General features: G+C 40.3%; 2 protein-coding genes across 2 annotated transcripts; both read right to left on the reverse strand.

Moving 5' to 3' along the window:
• Nucleotides 1–8,047: 8,047 nt before the first annotated feature.
• On the reverse strand, nucleotides 8,048–15,806 carry hsp90aa1.2 (heat shock protein 90, alpha (cytosolic), class A member 1, tandem duplicate 2). Its single transcript, XM_049590485.1, has 11 exons — nucleotides 15,639–15,806; nucleotides 13,792–13,941; nucleotides 13,235–13,601; nucleotides 12,986–13,119; nucleotides 12,552–12,875; nucleotides 12,301–12,466; nucleotides 11,713–11,903; nucleotides 11,089–11,236; nucleotides 9,028–9,296; nucleotides 8,609–8,942; nucleotides 8,048–8,517 (listed from the first exon to the last, which is right to left on the reverse strand). Exons 2-11 carry the CDS (start codon nucleotides 13,939–13,941, stop codon nucleotides 8,408–8,410), a joined length of 2,193 nt encoding a protein of 730 aa, XP_049446442.1. The 5' UTR covers nucleotides 15,639–15,806; the 3' UTR covers nucleotides 8,048–8,407.
• A 1,736-nt stretch (nucleotides 15,807–17,542) lies between these two features.
• hsp90aa1.1 (heat shock protein 90, alpha (cytosolic), class A member 1, tandem duplicate 1) lies at nucleotides 17,543–22,255 on the reverse strand. The gene is made up of 11 exons (XM_049590487.1): nucleotides 22,096–22,255; nucleotides 21,174–21,320; nucleotides 20,719–21,085; nucleotides 20,496–20,629; nucleotides 20,071–20,376; nucleotides 19,791–19,956; nucleotides 19,459–19,649; nucleotides 19,199–19,346; nucleotides 18,837–19,105; nucleotides 18,069–18,402; nucleotides 17,543–17,966 (listed from the first exon to the last, which is right to left on the reverse strand). The coding sequence occupies exons 2-11, from the start codon at nucleotides 21,318–21,320 to the stop codon at nucleotides 17,857–17,859; spliced, it is 2,172 nt and encodes a 723-aa protein (XP_049446444.1). The 5' UTR covers nucleotides 22,096–22,255; the 3' UTR covers nucleotides 17,543–17,856.
• Between the last annotated feature and the right edge of the window lie 7 nt (nucleotides 22,256–22,262).

Below are 22,262 nucleotides of genomic sequence, written 5' to 3' on the forward strand. Positions count from 1 at the left end.
CTCTCAGGGCACCAAACTGAAAGGCGGTTCAGCCTCTACTCGCACTGTGATTGGCTGCTGGCTGTCACATGATCCCGACGTCACAGAATGACACGCTGAGAGATTGCAGGGCGGTGGGAGCCCCCTGTCGGTGGAAGTGGGCTATTACACCCATACAATGTGATTACAGTGGGTGATGACTACACATGAGATCACTGAGAGGAGGACATGATGAAGCATACTCAACATGTGCTCCTTAATCAGAGATACTTCATTGATCCCCTGGGTGAAATTGGGCCACATTATTGCTCTCATACATAAGCCATGAATAGAATACTGAATGGACCGACCAGCCAAAATGTCACTGTCTAGGAAGAGACTCAAAGTGACCACTCATACCCCTTTCCCACCAACATGGAACCAGTTACATTCTGGTTTCCACACCTAATTTTGGGGGCGGCAGTAGCTCAGTCCATAGGGCAACCGGAGGGCCAAATAACTACAATAAAGGGCCAAACAACCACAAAGTGACACAAACCTACAACAAAGTAACACAAAGCAACCACAAGGAGACACAAAACAACTAGAGAGAGACACAAAACGACTAGAGAGACACACAAAATGTCTAAAAAAAAAGGCTCAAAATGATCTCAGAGAGACACAATATTACTTTAGAGATCCAAATCACTACATAATACACAAAACAACTGCAATGAGACACAAAATGAAAGCAGAGAGACCCCAAATAATACAAAAAAGACACAAACCGGCTTCAAATACATATAAAACGACCACAAGGAGACAACCAAAGGACAACCAAGGAGACACAAAATGACCTTATGGAGACACAAAATGACCAAAAAAGATATAAAATGACCTTATGGAGACACAAAACGACCAAAAAAAGATTTTAAAAAATGACCTTATGGAGACACAAAATGACCAAAAAAGATATAAAATGGCCTTATGGACACACAAAACGACCACAAGGAGACACAAAATGACCAAAAAAGATATAAAATGACCTTATGGAGACACAAAATGACCAAAAAAACATAAAATGACCACAAGGAGACACAAAATGACCACAAGGAGACACAAAATGACCAAAAAAGATATAAAATGACCTTTAGGGACACAAAACGACCACAAGGAGACACAAAATGACCAAAAAAAGATATAAAACGACCTTATGGAGACACAAAATGACCACAAGGAGACACAAAATGACCAAAAAAGATAAAAAAGATATAAAATGACCTTATGGAGACACAAAACGACCACAAGGAGACACAAAATGACCAAAAAAGATATAAAATGACCTTATTGAGACACAAAACAACCACAAGGAGATACAAAATGACCAAAAAAGGAGACACAAAATGACCACAAGCAGACACAAAATGACCAAAAAAGATAAAAAAGATATAAAATGATCTTTAGGGACACAAAACGACCACAAGGAGACACAAAATGACCAAAAAAGATATAAAATGGCCTTATGGACACACAAAACGACCACAAGGAGACACAAAATGACCAAAAAAGGAGACACAAAATGACCACAAGCAGACACAAAATGACCAAAAAAGATATAAAATGACCTTTAGGGACACAAAACGACCACAAGGAGACACAAAATGACCAAAAAAAGATATAAAACGACCTTATGGAGACACAAAATGACCACAAGGAGACACAAAATGACCAAAAAAGATAAAAAAGATATAAAATGACCTTATGGAGACACAAAACGACCACAAGGAGACACAAAATGACCAAAAAAGATATAAATGACCTCATTGAGACACAAAACAACCACAAGGAGACACAAAATGACCACAAGCAGACACAAAATGACCAAAAAAGATAAAAAAGATATAAAATGACCTTTAGGGACACAAAATGACCACAAGGAGACACAAAATGACCAAAAAAGGAGACACAAAATGACCACAAGCAGACACAAAATGACCAAAAAAGATAAAAAAAAGATATAAAATGACCTTTAGGGACACAAAATGACCACAAGGAGACACAAAATGACCAAAAAAGATAAAAAAAGATATAAAATAACCTTTAGGGACACAAAATGACCAAAAAAGACACAGAATTATTTTAAAGAAACACAAAATCATCTCGATAAGACACTGACGTAAAAAAAAAAAGACACCAAAGACAACCAAGGAGACACAAAATGACCACAGAGAGACACACAGTCACCACAACATCTGTGTGCCAGCCTCACAATCCGCCCGTAACAGAGGAAGAAAAACAGACATAAGTATGTGAAAATATGTCCATTTTGTTACAATGTATAACACAATATATCAAAAGAAAATATAAGAAATATGTACACACATGTGCATCATGTTGTATCCATCAAGTCCATGCATACATGGCTTGTATAAGACATTCAGGTCTGGCCCCATGTCACTGTCAGATCTATGAAGGCGTAACAGGCCCCATATTTATGATTCAATCACATTATTCAGTCAGAATTCTGAGTCAAGTTTGTTTTTTTTTTTAAATTTAATTTATTTATCTGATCCAAAACCACGATCACATGACGTGGAGCACAAACACAACATACAACAGACCTAATAACCAAATGATGTCACACAGAGTGGCTGAAGTACAACACACACAGAGGAAGCACAGTCTGCAAAAAAAGCACCTATTAACAAATAACTTGTGGCTTATCTGTAATAAATGACTTTAAACATAGATCGGCAGTTTGATATGATACTTATCTCCTAAAAGATTGTCACTACAGATGATGCAGATCCTCTGGTGTCTGTCCAGCGGTTTGGGGAACTCCGGTGTTGTTTGTTCTAATGTTCCAAGTAGCCTGTCTGTGTTTTTGGTTTCATGCAACAGACACTTTTCCTGATGGGCTACAGCAGCAGAAGACCACACCAGGTGCCACTCCTGTCAGCTAACAACAGGAAACTGAGGCTACAATTCACACGGGTTTTCTCACCAAAACTGGACAATAGAAGATTGGAAAAACCACATTCAGATGGAAGCATGGATCCATCCTGCCTTGTATCAACGCTTCAGGCTGCTGCTGCTGCTGCTGGTGTAATGGTGTGGGGGAGATTTTCTTAGTACCAACTGAGCATGGTTTAAACACCACAGCCTACCTGAGTATTGTTGCTGAGCGTGTCCATCCCTTTATGACCACAGTGTACCCATCTTCTGATGGCTACTTCCAGCAGGATAACGCACCATGTCACAAAGCTCACATCATCTCAAACATGACAATGAGCTCACTGTACTCCAATGGCCTCCACAGTCACCAGATCTCAGTCCAATAGAGCACCTTTGGGATGTGCTGGAACGGGAGATTCTCATCATGGATCAACTGTGTGATGTCATCATGTCAATATGGACCAAAGTCTCTGAGGAATGTTTCCAGCACCTTGTTGAGTCTGTGACACCAAGAATTAAAAAGGGGGTCCCACCATGTTTATATGTTTATTTTCTCAGTCTGACACACCAAAGAGAATGACAAACATTGCATGGAAAGCTTGCTTACGCAGATCCTCAATGGCCGTTATAATTCATAATGAACCACAGATATTTAATTGCGTCATCGTGGGGAAAAATCAGCTGTGGTTTTTCTGAATTAATGAGATAATGATCTCATTAATTCAGAAAAACTAGGCACAGTTTGTCATGTAAAAATTTTTTTTCAGAATTCTGAGACAATGATGTTGTTAACTCAGAAAGTAGGGCAGTTTGTTTTCCAGGAAAACTTTTCTCAGAATTCTCATTCTGATGTTGTTAATTCAGAAAGACAACTGAACTAAGTTGCATTGAAATACTCAAATTATAACTCACATTTTTTTTTAGCAAACTGCTCTCTGGCCCAAGCTTCTTATATATTAATATATGCTGGGTTTTATTTAATCTTCTACACCAAACTGAACACATGAGACGGTCGGACTGCACCAAACAATTTGATTATGTCAACTTGGGCATTTTATAGACTATAGTTTCTGTGCACATTGTGACGTCCATATTAAACTTGCACCTCCCGTTCTCATAACTTTTTGTTGCCTAACTGGAGGAAACCAGGTGAGCCCTCTTTAAAGGAATGATTTACAGAGTTGAAAAGTTGCATCACATGAATAAGTCTTAGAGTTCATCTGCTACTTGTAGATCAGTGAAGATTGTGGTGTATATTTATGTATAAATATTTTTTTCTCTTTTCTTTTTCTTTGTTTTTTAAGAATTATTTATGCATTGTTATTTATGCATTTTTATATATTTTATAATTATATATATAACTATATATTTAGTATTTTTTTCCCCTCTTGTGTATGTACATATAGATTTATTAACACTTGGTGACACTGTTTGTTAGAAAAAAAGTTCAATAAAATATTGATGATAAAAAAACGTTCTCTTCCGTTTTTTTTTTTAATTAATTTTTAAATATCTATTTTATTGGCAGTGAGAGGATTTACAAAAGACAATTACAAATACTTTACTTCACGCCTGTTTTGTCATTTATATCAAAACAAAATCAAGTGATTAAAGTAAAAGATAAAGTAAAAATAAAAAGATAAACGTGCAAAAAAAAAAAAACCCCACAAAAATCAGAACATAAAATCAAAAATAAACATCCAGGTTCAAGTTAATTTTCAGATTCCCCATCAAGAGCCATCTCGAATATCTGAGGGAATATGTTACTTTTCTTTTACTGTCTCGAAGTCACATTTTGACAAATTACATCCCAAATAAAGAGCAATTAAAAACGATTAAATAAAATAACACTGGGAAATTACACTTTTACTTCATAAAATTTCCAACTTTTTTGAGCGTCTTGTGTATGAACAGGTGGAGGAGTATCTCATCAGGCATGATCTATTATATGAGCTCCAGTCTGGTTTTAGAGCTGCTTATTCTACTGACACCTGTCTCAATCACCTTTTTGACTATGTGCGTCAGAATTTTGATCTAGGGAATTATGTTGGTATGCTTCCACTTGACCTGCAAAAAGCATTCAATACTGTGAACCATGAGATTTTGATTTCTAAATTACAGAGTATGGGTTTTAGAAACTCAGCACTCAAATGATTAACTTCTTACCTAACGGATAGGACACAAGTCTGCAATGTTGAGGGGATCCTCTCTGATCTGCAGAGTATAACATGCGGGGTGCCCCAAGGTTCGATGTTGGGGCGCCTGTTATTTCTAATATACATAATGTCAGCTGCGGTACGGTGCAAGTTGCTATTATATGCCACTGAAAATACTCTTGGCATAGAGCTTGAGTCTGTCAACCAGTGGCTTGTAGACAATAAGCTCTCTATGCATCTGGGCAAGACTGAATCAATCTTGTTCGGTACAAAAAGGAAGTTGGCAAAATCAAATACTTTAAAGGTAATGTGTAATGGGTCTGAAATTGTGTCTAAATCAAGTGTCACATATTTGGGTCTAACATTGGATCAATCACTTATAGGTGAATACATTGCAGCCAAAATTTTAGCCAAATGTGCCTGTAAGTTGAAGTTTTTATATCGCAAGACAAAGCTTTTTGATTTTTATGTAAAGAAATTATTGGTATTAACTCTGATTCAATGTCATGTGGATTTTGTGGAAACAAAACAAGTGGAAGCAAGTGGAAGGAAAGGTAATATTCAAGTTATACACATGTCTCACAGAGAATCTTGTTTATGAGGTCTGATAAAGTCAACCCACCTTGGCCTTTACCCATCATCCCTGAGTCACAAAGCTTTCTAAAACATTTGAGGAGCCTGGTAAATCTGCCTTTGAATGCAGCAGCTCGGTGTTGCATCACTGCCATCTACTGGTACATTACTGTCACCTACAAGGTCTGTTTTCCCACTGTATGGTATTCAAATTCCAATTTCCCCAAAAAACAGGTGTCCACAGGTGTCAATAATCAGATAAATTATGTCTCCGGTGAACGTGCTGGACCACTGTCACACTGTCATGATTACTGGGACACTTAAAGAGCAGAGTCATCGTTTGGTGATTAGTAACACCTGCGCTTCTCCTGCAGTGACGAGCCAAAATGTCTGCTGTACTGTTACAGTGATGAAGTGGCTAACACTGAGGAGATGTCCTTGAATTAAACAGTTCCTTCTCTTATTCTCATTTAATTTTTTTGGAAAGATTCCCGTCACCATGGCTATAGTCTGGAAAAAAGAAATGTCAGTATTGTGATGTTTATCAGCCACTGTTCATGTCCTTGAAGACGCCCTTGTGATCCTGTCCTCTGTGAGACATTTGTAGAGTCCACCCTGAGGTCTGCACTCAATTAAGGATGAACATTTCAAGTGTCTCCATCATCCACAGTGTCTGGTCTCTGGTCTTATCTCCTCAAGAATGCCTTTTGCTTGTTTGTTTGAGATATTCTTATGCCAATATGACATTTGTATTGTTTGAGTATTCGTCCCTGTTTTGAGTGAGGTGCATTGTCTATTTTTTTTTGTTTGTTTCTGTTTTTGTGATAATGGGTGATGCTGTTTGTCTGTTGTATTGCTTGTGTTGTTTGTCATCACCGCCTGCTGACACTGAGCTGCATTTCTAAATGCAAAAATGTGGAAAAAATAAAATAAAATGATGAATAATTTGTATTTATAATGAGAAAAAAAAAAGAAAAAAACAAGAAAAGAATTAGAGAAAATTTTGACCAAAAAATGTAACCCAACCCAAACCCTGTCAATAAAGAGAAAATGATATATATTTTTTAAGCAGATAAAAATTCAATGTGACTATGAAAAATAAATGATCAAAACAGTTATTTTGTGTTTATTAAAATGTATTAATTATATGTAAGTATTTGTGATATTGAATTCACAGCTTCATAAAACAATCATCAAAGATTGAACACTGAATTCAATCAGTCTCATTAAATCATTGATAAATGTTATATATGCTATATGTTGTATCAAATAAAAATCTCTGGTACCATCCTGTTCATTTTACTACACAGCTTGAGGACACACAATTATTTGGATTTTTTCCCCCACATATTTTCATTACTTGCACCAATGGATTTATGTGTTATAAATTCAGCAATTTTGCAAATTTCAGGCTGATGTACTAGAGAACTACAGCTATGTCTTAATTATGTTCACACAATGATTTATTTACGCCCCTGATATGTTGTAAATTTTGAGACCTGGAGTGACATCACTTTTCTTGTGCTGCTTTCGGGTGTGTTTCCCTAATATTCATACCTTTGAACTCTGAGCAAACTGGTGCAACTCGAAAAAAGAAAGACAAAATTTAGAGGACAAACTAAACTTATAATTCTTCTTTTAATATCATGCTCCATAATTATAATTTTTAGGCACTCTCTCCAGGTCTGTTACTTGTTTTTAACTGTCTCTTTTCATTGCTCACTGCCTTCTTCCTCCTCTTTTTGTTTTGTTAAACAAGCCAATTTGCTCAGGTTTCAAAGGGTTAAGGAAGATGGAGAATATACATATAAGCTGATGTAGAGAGAACTACGACTGTATCTTGTGGAGTTGTGTTCATACAAATAGGGTGTCTGCAGCTTCTTAAAAAGGCTTAAATGTCAAGTTCAGGTCTTACAAGTCGTTTAAGTCTTACATTTTAATTTGTGAAACATTTGATCTAATTTATCTTTCAGTCATGATCTTCTTGTAACTGACAGTCCAAATTCCTGAGTATAAAAATCTCTTAACCACTGAACCTACTTCATACTTATACATTATTCTTAACCTTCTCACCTACTCTGCACAGGACCACTTATATATATATATACACACACACATTATTTCTAGACTGCATATTGTTTTCTTAATCAATACTTGAATGAGGAAAAACCACTATTTGAACAAAAATCTGTCTTAATTAGTTAAAAATCATCTTGAAAAAGTGGTAAAAAGCATTAAGTTTAATTGACCAATACCTGTTGACACCCTGACACAGTGCTAATTTCACTCTACTGTGCTTTAAATGATTTAACTGAGGTAGTGAGCTGTGACGTCTACCTCCATCACTTGTCTTTAAGCCCCCTCTATGTTAGAAACTTATAGAATCAGTAAGGCTGAACGAAACGTGACTTGTTAACATGGTAAACCTTTATTTTTGGGTCCCACCCCTTTTCAAATAACAGTATCAATTCTGATATATTTACAGTCAAAGTAAGAACACAAACAACATCGGAATGTCAATAAATACAAAAGAACAAATGCATTGATTCAACCCAAGTTACAAAAAGTGACAACTTAAAAAATAAACTTCTAGAAGGAATGGATCTGAACTGCTTGAAGTCAATGCGACGGGAATAAGAGTGAACTTGGTCAAAAAAGGGAGGCTGAGGGGGAGGGGCTATTCCAGGCTCTTTTTTTTACAACATTAAACTTTTAAATTTTATTTCACACTACTTGAGGACGCTGGCAGGCAGCAGGAAGTGGTCTTAGTCCACCTCCTCCATCCTGGATGTGTCGTCGTCCCCTTCCAGAGGGGGCATGTCCTCGGTGGGAGCAGAGATGGTGTCATCTGGTGTCAGATCGTCCTCATCGATACCTGAAACAGAAAGGAAGCACAGTGTGAGGCATTGGTAGATATACGGCACAGTCAATGTACAAGACGCCACGACAACTTAATATTTACTCACCAAGACCCAGCTTGATCATTCTGTAGATGCGGTTGGAGTGGGTCTGGGGGTCGTCCAGGGTGAATCCTGAGGACAGCAGGGCGGTCTCAAAAAGCAGGATGACCAGATCCTTCACAGACTTGTCGTTCTTGTCAGCCTCTGCCTTCTGCCTCAGCGTCTCCACGATGGGGTGGTCCGGGTTGATCTCCAGGTGTTTTTTAGCAGCCATGTAGCCCATGGTGGAGTTGTCCCTCAGGGCCTGGGCCTTCATGATCCTCTCCATGTTGGCCGTCCAGCCGTAGGTGCTGGTGACGATGCAGCAGGGGGAGGAGACCAGGCGGTTGGAGACTGTGACCTGTGGAGGTGAGCCATGATTAATACCATTTTCTATCTTACAGCGACTAACACACTGTAAGTTATGTTTCATTTCTCAGTCTCACCTTCTCCACCTTCTTCTCCAAGATGTCCTTCATGATCTTGCACAAGTTCTCAAACTGAGACTTCTTCTCCTCCTGCTTCTTCTTCTCCTCCTCATCCTCGGGCAGCTCCAGACCCTCTTTAGTCACTGAAACCAGGTTCTTGCCCTCGAACTCCTTCAGCTGCTGGACGCAGTACTCGTCGATGGGCTCGATCATGTAGATGACCTCGAGGCCGGCTTTGCGAAGGCGCTCCACGAAGGCAGAGTTCGCCACCTGGTCTTTGGTCTCACCTGAAACACAAGGCAAAGTTGTCACACATTTAAATAAGCATTTGAGAGGGATAGTTCAGATTTATGAAGTGAGGGCTGTATGATGTACTTCTCCAAAGTCAGTGCATAAAATACAGTAGACGGCAGTTGGCAGGCCCCCAGTTTGGAGGCAGCAGTGCCAACACCAAAGCTAAGCAACGTACTGCTGTGGATGGGAGCAGCAGCAAAACTTTTAAGATTATTTTTTGGACTTTGGCCTTTAATTGACAGAGTGTGTGAAATGGGGGAGAGAGAGAGAGAGAGAGAGTGGGGGGATGACATGCAGCAAATAGTTGTGAGCCAGAGTCAAACCCGCGACTGCTGCAGCGAGGCATCGCCTCTGTATATGGGGCGCCGGCACTATGCACTATGCTACCAATGCCCTGAGCAGCAGCAAATCATATTTTAACCACCAAAAAAACAAAACCTGTATCTGTTTAAGTGTCACTATACTAAGTACTCTCACCACTTCACTTTCCTGCAGAAAGCCTGTTCCAACAGGGAAGCCTTTAACTGCTTCAATTCCCCATCCATGCTCTTGTTAAAGCTACCAAACTCCATTGACAAAACCAGTCATTTTGGCTCGCTGAACACAGGAGCAGCTGGTTTACCTCGTCCTCGATCAGTTTGTGTTATTATGTGACCTTGGTGAATCTGAACTAACTCTTTAAAATGCCAAACTCGCACAATAACACAAATAAAATAACAGATTGAGGCAGGGGTAGACCAGAAGCTCCTGTGTTCAGTGATGTTAAATTACTGTTTTTCTCAATGGAGTCTAGCTTTGAAGAGAGCAGCACAACCCCTTCAGTTGTGACGGCAAGGTAGAGTGAAAATACACAACTAAACGATATATAAAATTATACAATAAAGATATTAACTATACAAAAATATATTTTTGGCAGATACATAGATGAGGGAAGGTGATGTTAAAGTTTCTTTATGCTTCTGCGTACACTCGACGCAACATGCACGCAGTCGCTGTGTGCATATGATTTCTTTCATACGTTCTTTTATACACCTACCTAGACTCTGTGACGTCTATGGTCGCTGCTCGTTCATTGTTTTAATTTCTGGCTTTGCTCTAGTCACAGTGAAGATGGCAACCGATAGAGAAAGACTGTTGCTGGAGCTTGAAATGATCGACATTGAACAACAAATGTTACGATGACGGCCAAGAGAGAGGCGACTGCGCTGATGGTCTGTCCACCCGTTGAATGGCTCGAGGCAGACTATGGCCGAATAAGTGACGCTGCAGCAGGAAGTGAAACCTTACAAAATGCCAGAAATGATGTAGTTTGAAGGACCAATCATAGCTCTTGCGGTCCGCGTTGGGTCTGCTTTGCCTCGACGTGTGGTTACAATTTTTTGGAGGTGCACGTCGCATCGCTGCGTTGGTCGCAGAGCAACACAATGCCTTCACAAAGCCCTCTGCGTCGTAGGTACGCAGTAGCATACACCTCGCTTTAGGGGAGTGCATATTTGTTTTGTATCACTGGGTGGTGCTTGGACTGTAAATAAACTGGGTTTATTACTTATTAATCTAGTTGGGTGGTGAACAGACTGAGGATAGTTGTATATTAGTTGTAAATAAATTTGGGAATTTATTGAAGTAACATATGAGTTAAAAGAATTGATGTAACAAAGGGGTGGGGACATACGTTTTACTTCCACCTACTCCATCTCGGGCAATTATTTTTGCCCTTTAATTGACTCAAGTCACCTCATTTTAAAAAAATTAATTTTCATTGACAGTTTATAGATGAATCCTCACCAGTGATGTAGTAGATGTGTTTCTGGGTGTCCTTCATGCGTGTGACGTAGTCCTTGAGGGAAACCATCTCGTCCCCAGAAGCTGAGGTGTAGTATCGCAGCAGCTCAGACAGTCGCTTTCTGTTTTGGGAGTCCTCGTGGATGCCGAGCTGAAAGACGAACAAAACAACATGTCATTGATTCAGTCAGCAATTTATCATTTCATTTAATTCACTTATTCTGCTAAATAAAATTACAGTATCTCTTCATTAACTATATATACAAGAACACTGAAATTGGTCGTCGTGTGAGCATTATTAACCAGTGTGTCCATTTAAACAGAAGGTGGCAGTGAGGAGCACCAAAAAAGCTTCAAAGCAGCTTTTCATTAGGACAATATGTCCAAAGGATCAGACAGATGGCTGCTGGCTAAAGGGTCAGAGGAACAAACGGTAATCATGAACTACAATTCCAAAGGTTCTTGTCAGCAGAGATGAGCTCTATTCTGCTATAATTCAGATTACATTGGCAAGACATATGATGACATTTACTAAGTATAAGCCCAAGGCACAAGTGTTCTACACAAAGAGGCTGCCGACGGTTTGAATGTGACGAGATTAGGAACACCAGCAGTGAGGACACTAACCTTGATGTTCTTGGAGAACTGCTCATAGTACTTTTTGTAGTTGTCCTTGTCCTCGGCAAGTTCGGCGAAGAGTTCCAGGCACTTCTTGACCAGGTTCTTGCGGATGACTTTGAGGATCTTGCTCTGCTGCAGCATCTCTCTGGAGATGTTCAGGGGCAGGTCCTCAGAGTCCACCACACCCTTGATGAAATCTGACATGACAGATGAACAACTAATCAGCAATATATTAAATTTTTTGCTGGGGTCTGTACCAAACAAGCATGTAGTCTTATGTCTGGAATATAATTTAAAGGTCAGGGCGTCTCTGTAGCGCCACAATTCTTTATCTATAACAACACATTGTGACATTTTACCTATATCAAAAAATAGCAGCTCCTACAATTTTGATATTACACTTAGCCATATTGCAATTTCTATGATATTTCAAGTGACTGTGCAGCCCTACTGTCGAACCCAATGTGGTTGTGTTCAACACCAATGACAATAAAACATCTTCAATCTTGGTTTTCAAACTATATGAGCTTATTGTTTGATTTATGAGCTATTTTGAAGCGACACTAGTGATTCCACATTTAGGTTAATACTCACTGAGGTACTCCGGGATGAGCTCATCGCAGTTGTCCATGATGAAGACCCTGCGCACGTACAGCTTGATGTTGTTCTTCTTTTTCTTGTTCTCGAAGAGGTCGAAGGGAGCGCGACGAGGCACGAAGAGCAGAGCGCGGAATTCCAGCTGACCCTCTACTGAGAAGTGCTGTGAGATAAAGGACTGATTAGGTTGATCATATTACTTTTATTAATGTATTTATACATTACCAAAAGAAAATTATAAGACCTACCTTGACAGCCAGGTGGTCCTCCCAGTCATTGGTAAGACTCTTGTAGAACTCGCCGTACTCCTCATTAGTGATGTCGTCAGGGTTACGGGTCCACAGGGGTTTGGTCTTGTTCAGCTCCTCCTGGTCGATGTACTTCTCCTTGATCTTCTTCTTCTTCTTCTTTTTGTCTGACTTGTCGTGGTCGTGGTCGTGCTCCTCATCTGATCCGACATCCTCAATCTCGGGCTTGTCCTCGTCCTTCTCCTCTTCTTCATCCTTGTCCTTCTCCTTCTCCTCCTCCTCTGCCTCGTCGTCACTCACCTCCTTGTCACGCTCTTTCTCCACCTGAATAAAAAAACAGAACTCGGTTACTTGTACGTGCTTTTTGGATTACTTAATCAATCCAAGTAAGCTGATGTGTATTAATTCATCGAACAGCTTGAATGAGCACTTACAAAGAGTGTGATGGGATAGCCGATGAACTGCGAGTGCTTCTTCACAATCTCTTTGATTCTTCGCTCCTCGATGTATTCTACCTGGTCTTCTTTCAAGTGCAGGATCACCTTGGTGCCACGCCCCATGGGCTCAGCTGTACGGGGAAAAAAAAATGGGTCAATGCAATTTACAAATAACCCTCCACCTCCTATACGTATTACCAATTACCAATAAATTTAAATCAAAGTAATCATCTTCTTTTTACTTACTGTTGTCCACTCTAACTGTGAATGAGCCTCCAGCAGAGGATTCCCAGGCGTACTGCTCATCGTCATTGTGCTTGGTGATGACCGTCACCTTCTCAGCCACCAGGTAGGCAGAGTAGAAACCCACACCAAACTGACCAATCATGGAGATGTCAGCTCCAGCCTGCAGAGCCTCCATGAAAGCCTTGGTGCCAGACTTGGCGATTGTGCCCAGATTGTTGATCAGGTCAGCCTTAGTCATGCCGATACCCGTGTCAATCAGGGTCAGGGTGCGTTCCTCTTTGTTGGGAATGATTTCGATTTTGAGGTCCTTGCCACTGTCCAGCTTGGAGGGGTCAGTAAGACTCTCATAGCGGATTTTGTCCAGGGCCTGGAGGGACGGAAAGCCATAAATTTAAATAACTGCCTCCTGATTTGTTAATTCCTTGATTATCAGCACATTATTATGTATTATAGCCACAGAAAAAACAATACTTCCCCTCAGAACAAGCTCAATAAACATGTATGACACAACATGAAATTAAGGAAACGATTTTAGACTAATGCTGTGACAAACTTACATCTGAGGAGTTGGAGATAAGCTCCCTAAGGAAGATCTCTTTGTTGGAATAGAAAGTGTTGATGATCAGGGACATTAGCTGAGCGATCTCAGCCTGGAACGCAAACGTCTCAACGTCCTCCTCCATCGGTTGTTCGTGCGATTCAGGCATCTACGCAGAGGGAACAAATGACTATTTATAGAACATGCATAGATCATGGAAAACACATGCAGACACACAAAATAAATCCTACCATTTCCTTCTCTCTAAAACACAGTGCACCAAGGCCTACTCAGTTATTTTAACTGGCTTAGTAAGCAGTAATGCGGGACACTTTTGCATGAGCAAAGTCTGATTCAATGGTTTCACTTTTTCCTTGTGTATTTATTTGCAGTTATACCAGCCTGCATGGACCTGTGTGCACCATCGTGCTCATTGGTCTGTGGATCGGCTGCAGCACAGTGAGTCACAATGCTGTCACACCTACAACAAGCACCACCAATTACCCTCGAGTAATCTGCTCGTAAATTACGTTATAATATCATCACTACCACAAACTACCAGGGTCTTTAACTACCTTAGAGTTGAATCAACACCTCTGACACAATCTCAGTTATTTATTATATCTCTGTTCTGTTAATCAGTTTCAGTTAACGCCAGTTATTTGAAGTGACAGTGAGGTAGGCAACAGCAAAGACAGGTAAGCTCGTATCACTTGTGCTGGCAGGTGGTGTGACAGACTGTGCAGCTCTGCTCAGCGCTCCACCTGCCTATAATCCATCTTTGGTACATGAGACACAATCCATCTGCCTCCACCATTACGCAAGCAACATAATATGCATTGTAGTTTCTGCAAATGCAATAAGAGAGTATATGTGGAGCATGTAAAAGGTTATTTTTATAAATCTAGATTGTCTAAAACTGATCTCAGTGTTAGGTTTTGCAATCCAGACTTCAACAGAAAGGTGAAACAGTGTTGAGATACTGGTTTTCAGCCCATAAATGCAGACAGACTGTTGCAGTGTATTTATAAACCCTCTTCTCTTAATAAATCCTCTCCTGCTGCAACTGATATGAATGGTAATTGGCTGATCAGAGAGGAGCGCGTGGCTGGGATTACCCATCAGCATCAGTACAAAATGACTCCACCTGCTGGCTTCCCACATGAATTGCAAGCTTCTAGAAGGTACCAAGAGGCGAGCAGAACTCTCTAGCAGTTTCTATAGGAATCGAAAGCTCCTCCTCTTCATCATCATCTGAGGAGAATCTGTGAATGATCACCCTGTACTTCACTGAGCTTGCACTGATATCACTTTGCATGTGCATGGAGAAAAAATCTGATTCAAGAAATCAGGAGATCTGATTTAGGTTAGTTAAGCTGAACGCCTGCTTAAATTAAATCCTGTCTGACAAGTGCAGCAGGACTGCACGGTGCGGTCCATGTGGCTGCTGCCCTCACCCAGGTTTAACTGATGCAAAGGAAACGTGTGCGGGAGAGTTGCCAGGTTCATGTTGGAGAAAGTTTTGACAGGTGCAAATGACGCTGGCATGACCTGGACATTAGCTCTGTCACCACCTTTAGTGACACTGATGTAAAAATTTAAATAAAGTGGCAGGCCTTTGGATTTAGTGTTATCATAAGCTGATTATAACACAATATACTTGAAGGAGATTCACTCAGTCATCAGTTTGCATCGAGGAATGTCAGTTTATTTAATATTAAATTCAGTTTCGATGGTCAACGGTTAAGCTAACGTTTTCGCCGTTAGCTATGGTATTTAATTAAGCTAATATTAGCTAACATTAACCGCGAATGTCAAAGTGTGCGGCGTATTTTATCCAGATATAATTTGATTTAATTTAATTACCTTGGTCCTTAGTGTGTCGAAAACTCCGGAGTTAAATGAGCAGAGGTCTCCTGTTAGTCGTAGTCCACCGGGTTACAGACAGATGTCCAGCGCTGACAGGAACTGTGCCGCTTTTCTATCCTTTCCGAGCATTCGAGAAATCCTGACGTGAGCTTCCAGAACCATCTGGAGTCCTCCTCGCGACAGCTCGGTGCTGGCCGCTGATTGGCGCAGCGGGCTGTCAATCATTAAGCGTGTCCCTGCCTCTCTGTACCGTACTGATGGGGAGGAGGCGGGACTAAAGGAGGGGAGGATGAGTGGAGTGAGGAAGACCAGAATGAACCATGCAGTGTTCACTGAAGATTCCAGAACACTGACTAAAACTAGAAATGAACATGATAATGAGAGTTACTTCATTTTATGAATGAAACTTTTAAATCAATATAGGAACCAAAAAAAGTGGGGAAATTCATCATGTAATCATGGGCGGATTATGAGACAGTGGGCCCCCGGGCATGGATTTACAAAGGGCCCCACCACCTCATGGAGCAAGACACAGTCTCATTGTAGTTGTTCTGCATCTTTTTGTGTTTTTGTGTGTCTCTGCCATATTTTTGTGTATTTTCTTTAGTTGCTTTATGTCTCTTTGCAGCTATTTTGTGTCTCCTTGTAGTTGTTCTGGGTCTCTGGAGTAATATTGTGTCTTATTGAGGTCATTTTGTGTCTCTCCAAGATAATTTTGTGTCTCTTTTTTTATTCATTTTGTGTCTCATTGTAGTTGTTCTGGGTCTCAAGTCATTTTGTGTCTTATTGAGGTTATTTTGTGTATTTATTTTTTTTTTACTAATTTTGTGTATCATTGTGATTGTTTCTGAGCTAATTTTTGTCCTGTCATCTTGTCTCACTTTTTGGTTGTTTTGTGTCTCCATGGGGTACTTTTGTCTTTTCTTTAGTTATTCTGTGTATTTTGTATTTTTTTCCCTTTAGTTGTTTGTTGTATTTTGTAGTCATTTGGGTCTCTGAAGTCATTTTGTGTCTTATTGAGGTAATTTTGTGTCTCTCCAAAATATTTTTGTGTAGGTGTCTCACTGTGGTTGTCTTGTGTCTCTTTGAGGTAATTTAGTGTCATTTTTAGTTATTTTGTGTCTCTCCAAGATAATTTTGTGTTTCTTTGTGGTCGTTTTGTGTCTTATTGTCGTTTTGTCTCACTTTTTGGTTGTTATGTGTTTCTTTGGGGTAATTTTGTGTTGTTTTGTGTCTCCTTGCAGTTGTTTTGTGTATTTTGTAGTCATTTAGGTCTCTGAAGGCATTTTGTGTCTCTTTTTTTAAATTTTGTGTTATTGTGGTTGTCTTGTGTCTCTGAGATAATTTAGTGTCCTTTTTAGTCATTTAGTGTCCCTTTGTAGTTAATTTGTGTCTTACTGAGATAATTTTGTGTTTCTTTGTCGTTGGTTTGTGTCTTTTTTTAGTGGTTTTGTCTCGCTTTGTGGTTGTTTTGGGTTTCTTTGGGTTCATTTTGTGTCTTTTTAAGTTGCTTTGTCTCTCTTTGTAGCTATTTTGTGTCTCCTTGCAGTTTTTTAGTGTCTTTTATTGGTAATTTTGTGTCTCTTTGCGGTTGTTTTATGTATTTTTTTCGTCTTGTGGGTCTCTGAAGTATACTTTTGCATCTTACTGAGGTTATTTTGTATCCTGTCTCCTTTGTGTCTCTTTGTGGTTGTTTTGTGTCTCTTTCAGTTCCTTTGCACCTTTCTGTGGTCTTTTCATGTCTCTGTGGTCATTTTGAGTCTCTTCCTGGTCAGTACCTGTAAATTTGAATGACATTTAGCAAGTTAAAGCCAGGGTGCCCCCCCACCCCTCTGGGCCCAGTAGTCCCATTTCAATAATCCATCCGTCCAAGCCATAGATTCAATAAGCGAGATTGCAGGTCTTATTTCTAAATAATCTTTTATTACAAATTTGAATGCATTTCATAAAAAATGTAATAGTTACAAAAGAGAGATAAATCCAAGTCCTAGCGACTTTATATTACTCTTAATGATCAGTAGTTTTATATAAGCAGCTATTACAGTGTCGACCAAGCCACACTGTGGCCTACATTAATGCAATGAATTAACTTGTAATGACTCGTTAATACTGTTTAAGAGATGAGAACTGTGTTAGAGTGAAATGTCTGTTTGAAGAAGCAATGTATTTAAAAAAATAAAAATTAAGAAAGCTGGAAAGAGTCTCCCAAGTGTTTTTAGTCAACTTCCTCCATTCTTGATGTGTCATCATCTCCTTCCAAGACTGGCATGTCCTCATCAGCGGGCTGAATGAGGTCCTCAACTGCAGAATCATCGTCATCAATGCCTGTGAATAAGAATGTGTTCATTAGCAACCAAAGCCTCATATTAATGTATAATAGGCAGACTAATTCCTGTAATGTCAGTTGTCATGGAGAATAAAACATACCAAGACCAAGCTTGATCATTCTGTAGATGCGGTTGGCGTGTGTCTGTGGGTCCTCCAGTGTGAATCCTGAAGACAGCAGGGCGGTCTCAAACAGGAGGATGACCAGGTCCTTCACCGCCTTATCGTTCTTGTCGGCTTCCGCCTTCACCCTCAAGGTCTCGATGATTGGATGCAGAGGGTTGATCTCAAGGTGCTTCTTCGCTGTCATGTAGCCCATGGTGGAGTTATCTCTCAGGGCCTGAGACTTCATGATCCTCTCCATGTTGGCTGTCCAGCCGTAGGTGCTGGTGACGATGCAGCAGGGGGAGGAGACCAGGCGGTTGGAGACTGTGACCTGTCGATAACAGAATGTGTCATTGTCATGATCGAACAAAACTGGCCATAGTATATTAGTGAAATTTTACTGCAACTAGGGCTGGGCAATAAAGTACTATTATAGTAAAGTTAAATTCAGTAATGTTATAATAAAGTTAAATAAAACACTATTGTAGTAAAGTTAAATAAAGTATTGTTCTGTGTGTCTTGCTCCTATGTTAATAGAGCTAAATGAAGTACTACAGTGGTACAGTTAAGTGAGTCTGTTTCCAAAAATGTAAAGTACTGTTATGATAAAGTTAAATATAGTAAAGTACTAAAGTAATAAAATATAATATACTTAAATCAAAGCAGAACCACTGGTGCTTTTATTTTGAAGCTGCCAATAGTTAGATGTTAGCAGCTAACTAAAACTGACGATAGATAAGATGATTATTATGCCATTTCCTTTACCTTTTCAATCTTCTTGTCGAGGATGTCCTTCATGATCTTGCAAAGGCTTTCAAATTTATTCTTGAGCTCCTCCTGCTTCTTCACGTCTTCCTCATCCTCAGGCAGCTCCAGGCCTTCCTTGGTCACTGAAACCAGGTTCTTGCCATCATACTCCTTCAGCTGCTGGACGCAGTACTCATCGATGGGCTCAATCATGTAGATGACCTCAAGGCCGGCTTTGCGAAGACGCTCCACGAAGGCAGAGTTAGCCACCTGGTCTTTGGTCTCACCTGTGACAGTCAAGGTAAATTTATTGAATCAACCAGAAAATTACTGAATCACTTGATGCAAAATTATATAAAGAAGTGAGTTGAATAGCTAACCTGTGATGTAGTAGATGTGTTTCTGGTTGTCCTTCATGCGTGACACATAGTCTTTCAGTGAAACCATCTCATCTCCAGAGACTGAGGTGTAATAGCGCAGAAGCTCAGACAGCTTCTTCCTGTTTTGAGAGTCTTCATGGATGCCAAGCTAAAACAAGAAGCGACGAGTTACTAATAGTCGGCACTAAAACACGTGAAATTCAGATTTTTTTTATCAAAGGATTAGAGTTCAAGACATAAATTCAGGTGGATCAACCTACCTTCATGTTCTTGGAGAACTGCTCGTAGAACTTTTTGTAGTTGTCCTTGTCCTCAGCGAGTTCGCAGAAGAGTTCCAGGCACTTCTTGACCAGGTTCTTGCGGATGACTTTGAGGATCTTGCTCTGCTGCAGCATCTCTCTGGAGATGTTCAGGGGCAGGTCCTCAGAGTCCACCACACCCTTGATGAAATCTGAATAGAGACGAACAAGATCGTTTAGCCTTCCAAAGCCAGACAAACTCAAATGAGCTAGAATGGTTTAAAGTCAATGATATCTTAAACTGATCGGACAAAGAATTTTTATGTCAAGAATTAGTAGTATATGTTACTCACTGAGGTATTCAGGGATGAGCTCATCACAGTTGTCCATGATGAAGACCCTGCGCACGTACAGCTTGATGTTGTTCTTCTTCTTTTTGTTCTCAAAGAGGTCGAATGCAGCCCTTCTGGGTACGAAAAGCAAGGCGCGGAATTCCAGCTGGCCCTCCACTGAGAAATGCTACAAGAGACGAGTATGAAGTATGAATTTATTGGCTTAAAAAACATCACATTAACCAATGATAAGAGGGAGTAAAGTAGCATTTTCAGACATATACTTCATCAGTAGACCTACCTTGACAGCGAGGTGGTCCTCCCAGTCGTTGGTGAGACTCTTGTAGAACTCTCCATACTCTTCATTGGTGATGTCGTCAGGGTTACGGGTCCAGATTGGCTTGGTCTTGTTCAGCTCCTGGGCATCCATGTACTTTTCCTTGACCTTCTTCTTCCTCTTGTTCTTGCTGTCCTTTGTGTCCTCATCCTCGTCAGAGCCCACGTCCTCAATCTTAGGTTTGTCTTTGTCCTCGGCGGCATCTTTCTCAACCTCCTCTTCCTTCTCTCCCTCTTCAAGGTCTACCTCCTTCTCCTTTGTCTTCTCCACCTTGAATGTACGGAAAGAGTGGTGGTTTAGGAATATGTATATTTAAGCGTGTCAATATTATTGGTTATTACTGAATTTTAATATGGATAAGATTATCAGAAACAGAGCTTAGAACTTACATAAAGTGTAATAGGGTAGCCGATGAACTGTGAGTGCTTCTTCACAACTTCCTTGATGCGCTTCTCCTCACAGTACTCTGTCTGATCTTCTTTGAGGTGAAGGACCACTTTTGTGCCTCGGCCAATAGGCTCTCCTAAAAGTATCAACGTTTTTTTCATGAGTCAAATTATATTTATCCTGCAAATGATTGAATATTGTATCAGTGAGGGAAATTAAACTTACCATGGTCAGGTTTAACTGTGAAGGAGCCTCCAGCTGCAGACTCCCAAATGTACTGCTCGTCATCGTTGTGCTTGGTGATGACCGTCACCTTCTCAGCCACCAGGTAGGCAGAGTAGAAACCCACACCAAACTGACCGATCATAGAGATGTCGGCTCCAGCCTGCAGGGCCTCCATGAAAGCCTTGGTGCCAGACTTGGCGATTGTGCCCAGATTGTTGATCAGGTCGGCCTTGGTCATGCCGATACCTGTGTCAATCAGGGTCAGGGTGCGATCATGCAGGTTGGGCCTGATTTCAATCTTCAGATCCTTGCAGGATTCAAGTCTAGTGGGGTCTGTCAAGCTCTCATATCTGATTTTGTCCAAGGCCTGTCCAGATGGGATAAGCTTGTTAAATGTTTGCATATATGTGAGGGCTGGGGACGGACTTACATGATAACATGCTGATTTTACTCACGTCTGATGAGTTGGAGATGAGCTCTCTGAGGAAGATCTCTTTGTTTGAGTAGAAGGTGTTGATGATCAGAGACATAAGCTGAGCAATCTCAGCCTGGAAGGCAAAAGTCTCCACTTCCTCCTCCATGACGTTTCCAGCAGCAGGCATCTAAAGGAAAGCAAATGTTTTATTATGTGATTCTGGACTGTGATTCTTCGTGCTTCAGCATCATTTGCTGTAAAATAAATCACTGCTGTTACGCATGAATTCCCTTTCTCCCCCTTGTTAAAGGCAGCCACATGGCATAAGCAGAGTATTGCAGATGGTGGACGAACACATGTTCATCCTGTCAATCAAAGCCTTGCCATTTGCTTAACGGGTGGAGCTCTGATGTTTGTCCCAACCCCCAAAGGCGTCATCATGTGTCATTCAACACCTTTATGTTAAAGCAATGAATAGACTCTACAAATTAAAGATAGCGGGGAAACGTTTCAAATTCAGGGTTAAAGGCCTTACAAAAGTTTCCATGTCACTATACTGTGATATTTTTTATACTTTTCTGCCCCAATATGTGAAACTGTATCTGCTCAACCGGTTTCTGCTCATCCGCCATTGCTCTCACACTCAGGGTCACCCTGCCTGCCATGTGTTCCTCGCACGTTACAGTTTCACTACTGATAAAGGGGCTATTCTGCAACACTATAAATAACTGGTATGAAGCATTTAAATCAAGTGTACTTTTGCTTATATTAGTGCAACTGTGTCAGTTTTTTTAATGTATTTTCATTTGTACTAAGTATTCCTGCTGCTCTGCCTGAGCTCCGTTTAAGCAACCAGTATAATATCATAGAAATTTTACCTTTACTGATTTTTATCTTTACCATTATCCCATCTAAACTGCAATGCAAAAAGCATTATTTGATTTTATGTGTTCCAGTCTTACCTTGGATTGGATCTTTTCCTACAGTCGCTTCTTGATAGTTGTCAAATGTCTCACTGAGCTTGTCTTCTCTTGTTGAAGAGCTCCAAGTGTGCGCTTCGCTGCTTCTCCCGTGGGCAGCAAGTTTCTCTTGGTGTGTTCAAGTGACTCTATGCAGACCCCACCACATG

This window comes from Epinephelus fuscoguttatus, linkage group LG11 (genome assembly GCF_011397635.1).
Source record: "Epinephelus fuscoguttatus linkage group LG11, E.fuscoguttatus.final_Chr_v1".
In the NCBI taxonomy this organism is placed as follows: domain Eukaryota; kingdom Metazoa; phylum Chordata; class Actinopteri; order Perciformes; family Serranidae; genus Epinephelus; species Epinephelus fuscoguttatus.

Bases quoted from the DNA above. Each gene is read 5' to 3' on its own strand.
- hsp90aa1.1 (XM_049590487.1), bottom strand. From the start codon at position 21,320: ATGCCTGCTGCTGGAAACGTCATGGAGGAGGAAGTGGAGACTTTTGCC. The intron at 20,630-20,718 runs GTAAGTTTAATT...TGATACTTTTAG, and splicing joins CACAGTTAAACCTGACCATG to GAGAGCCTATTGGCCGAGGC. The intron at 20,377-20,495 runs GTAAGTTCTAAG...CGTACATTCAAG, and splicing joins GCTACCCTATTACACTTTAT to GTGGAGAAGACAAAGGAGAA.
- hsp90aa1.2 (XM_049590485.1), bottom strand. From the start codon at position 13,941: ATGCCTGAATCGCACGAACAACCGATGGAGGAGGACGTTGAGACGTTT. The intron at 12,467-12,551 runs GTAGGTCTTATA...TTTATCTCACAG, and splicing joins AGGACCACCTGGCTGTCAAG to CACTTCTCAGTAGAGGGTCA. The intron at 11,904-12,300 runs GTGAGTATTAAC...CTGTCATGTCAG, and splicing joins GCTCATCCCGGAGTACCTCA to ATTTCATCAAGGGTGTGGTG.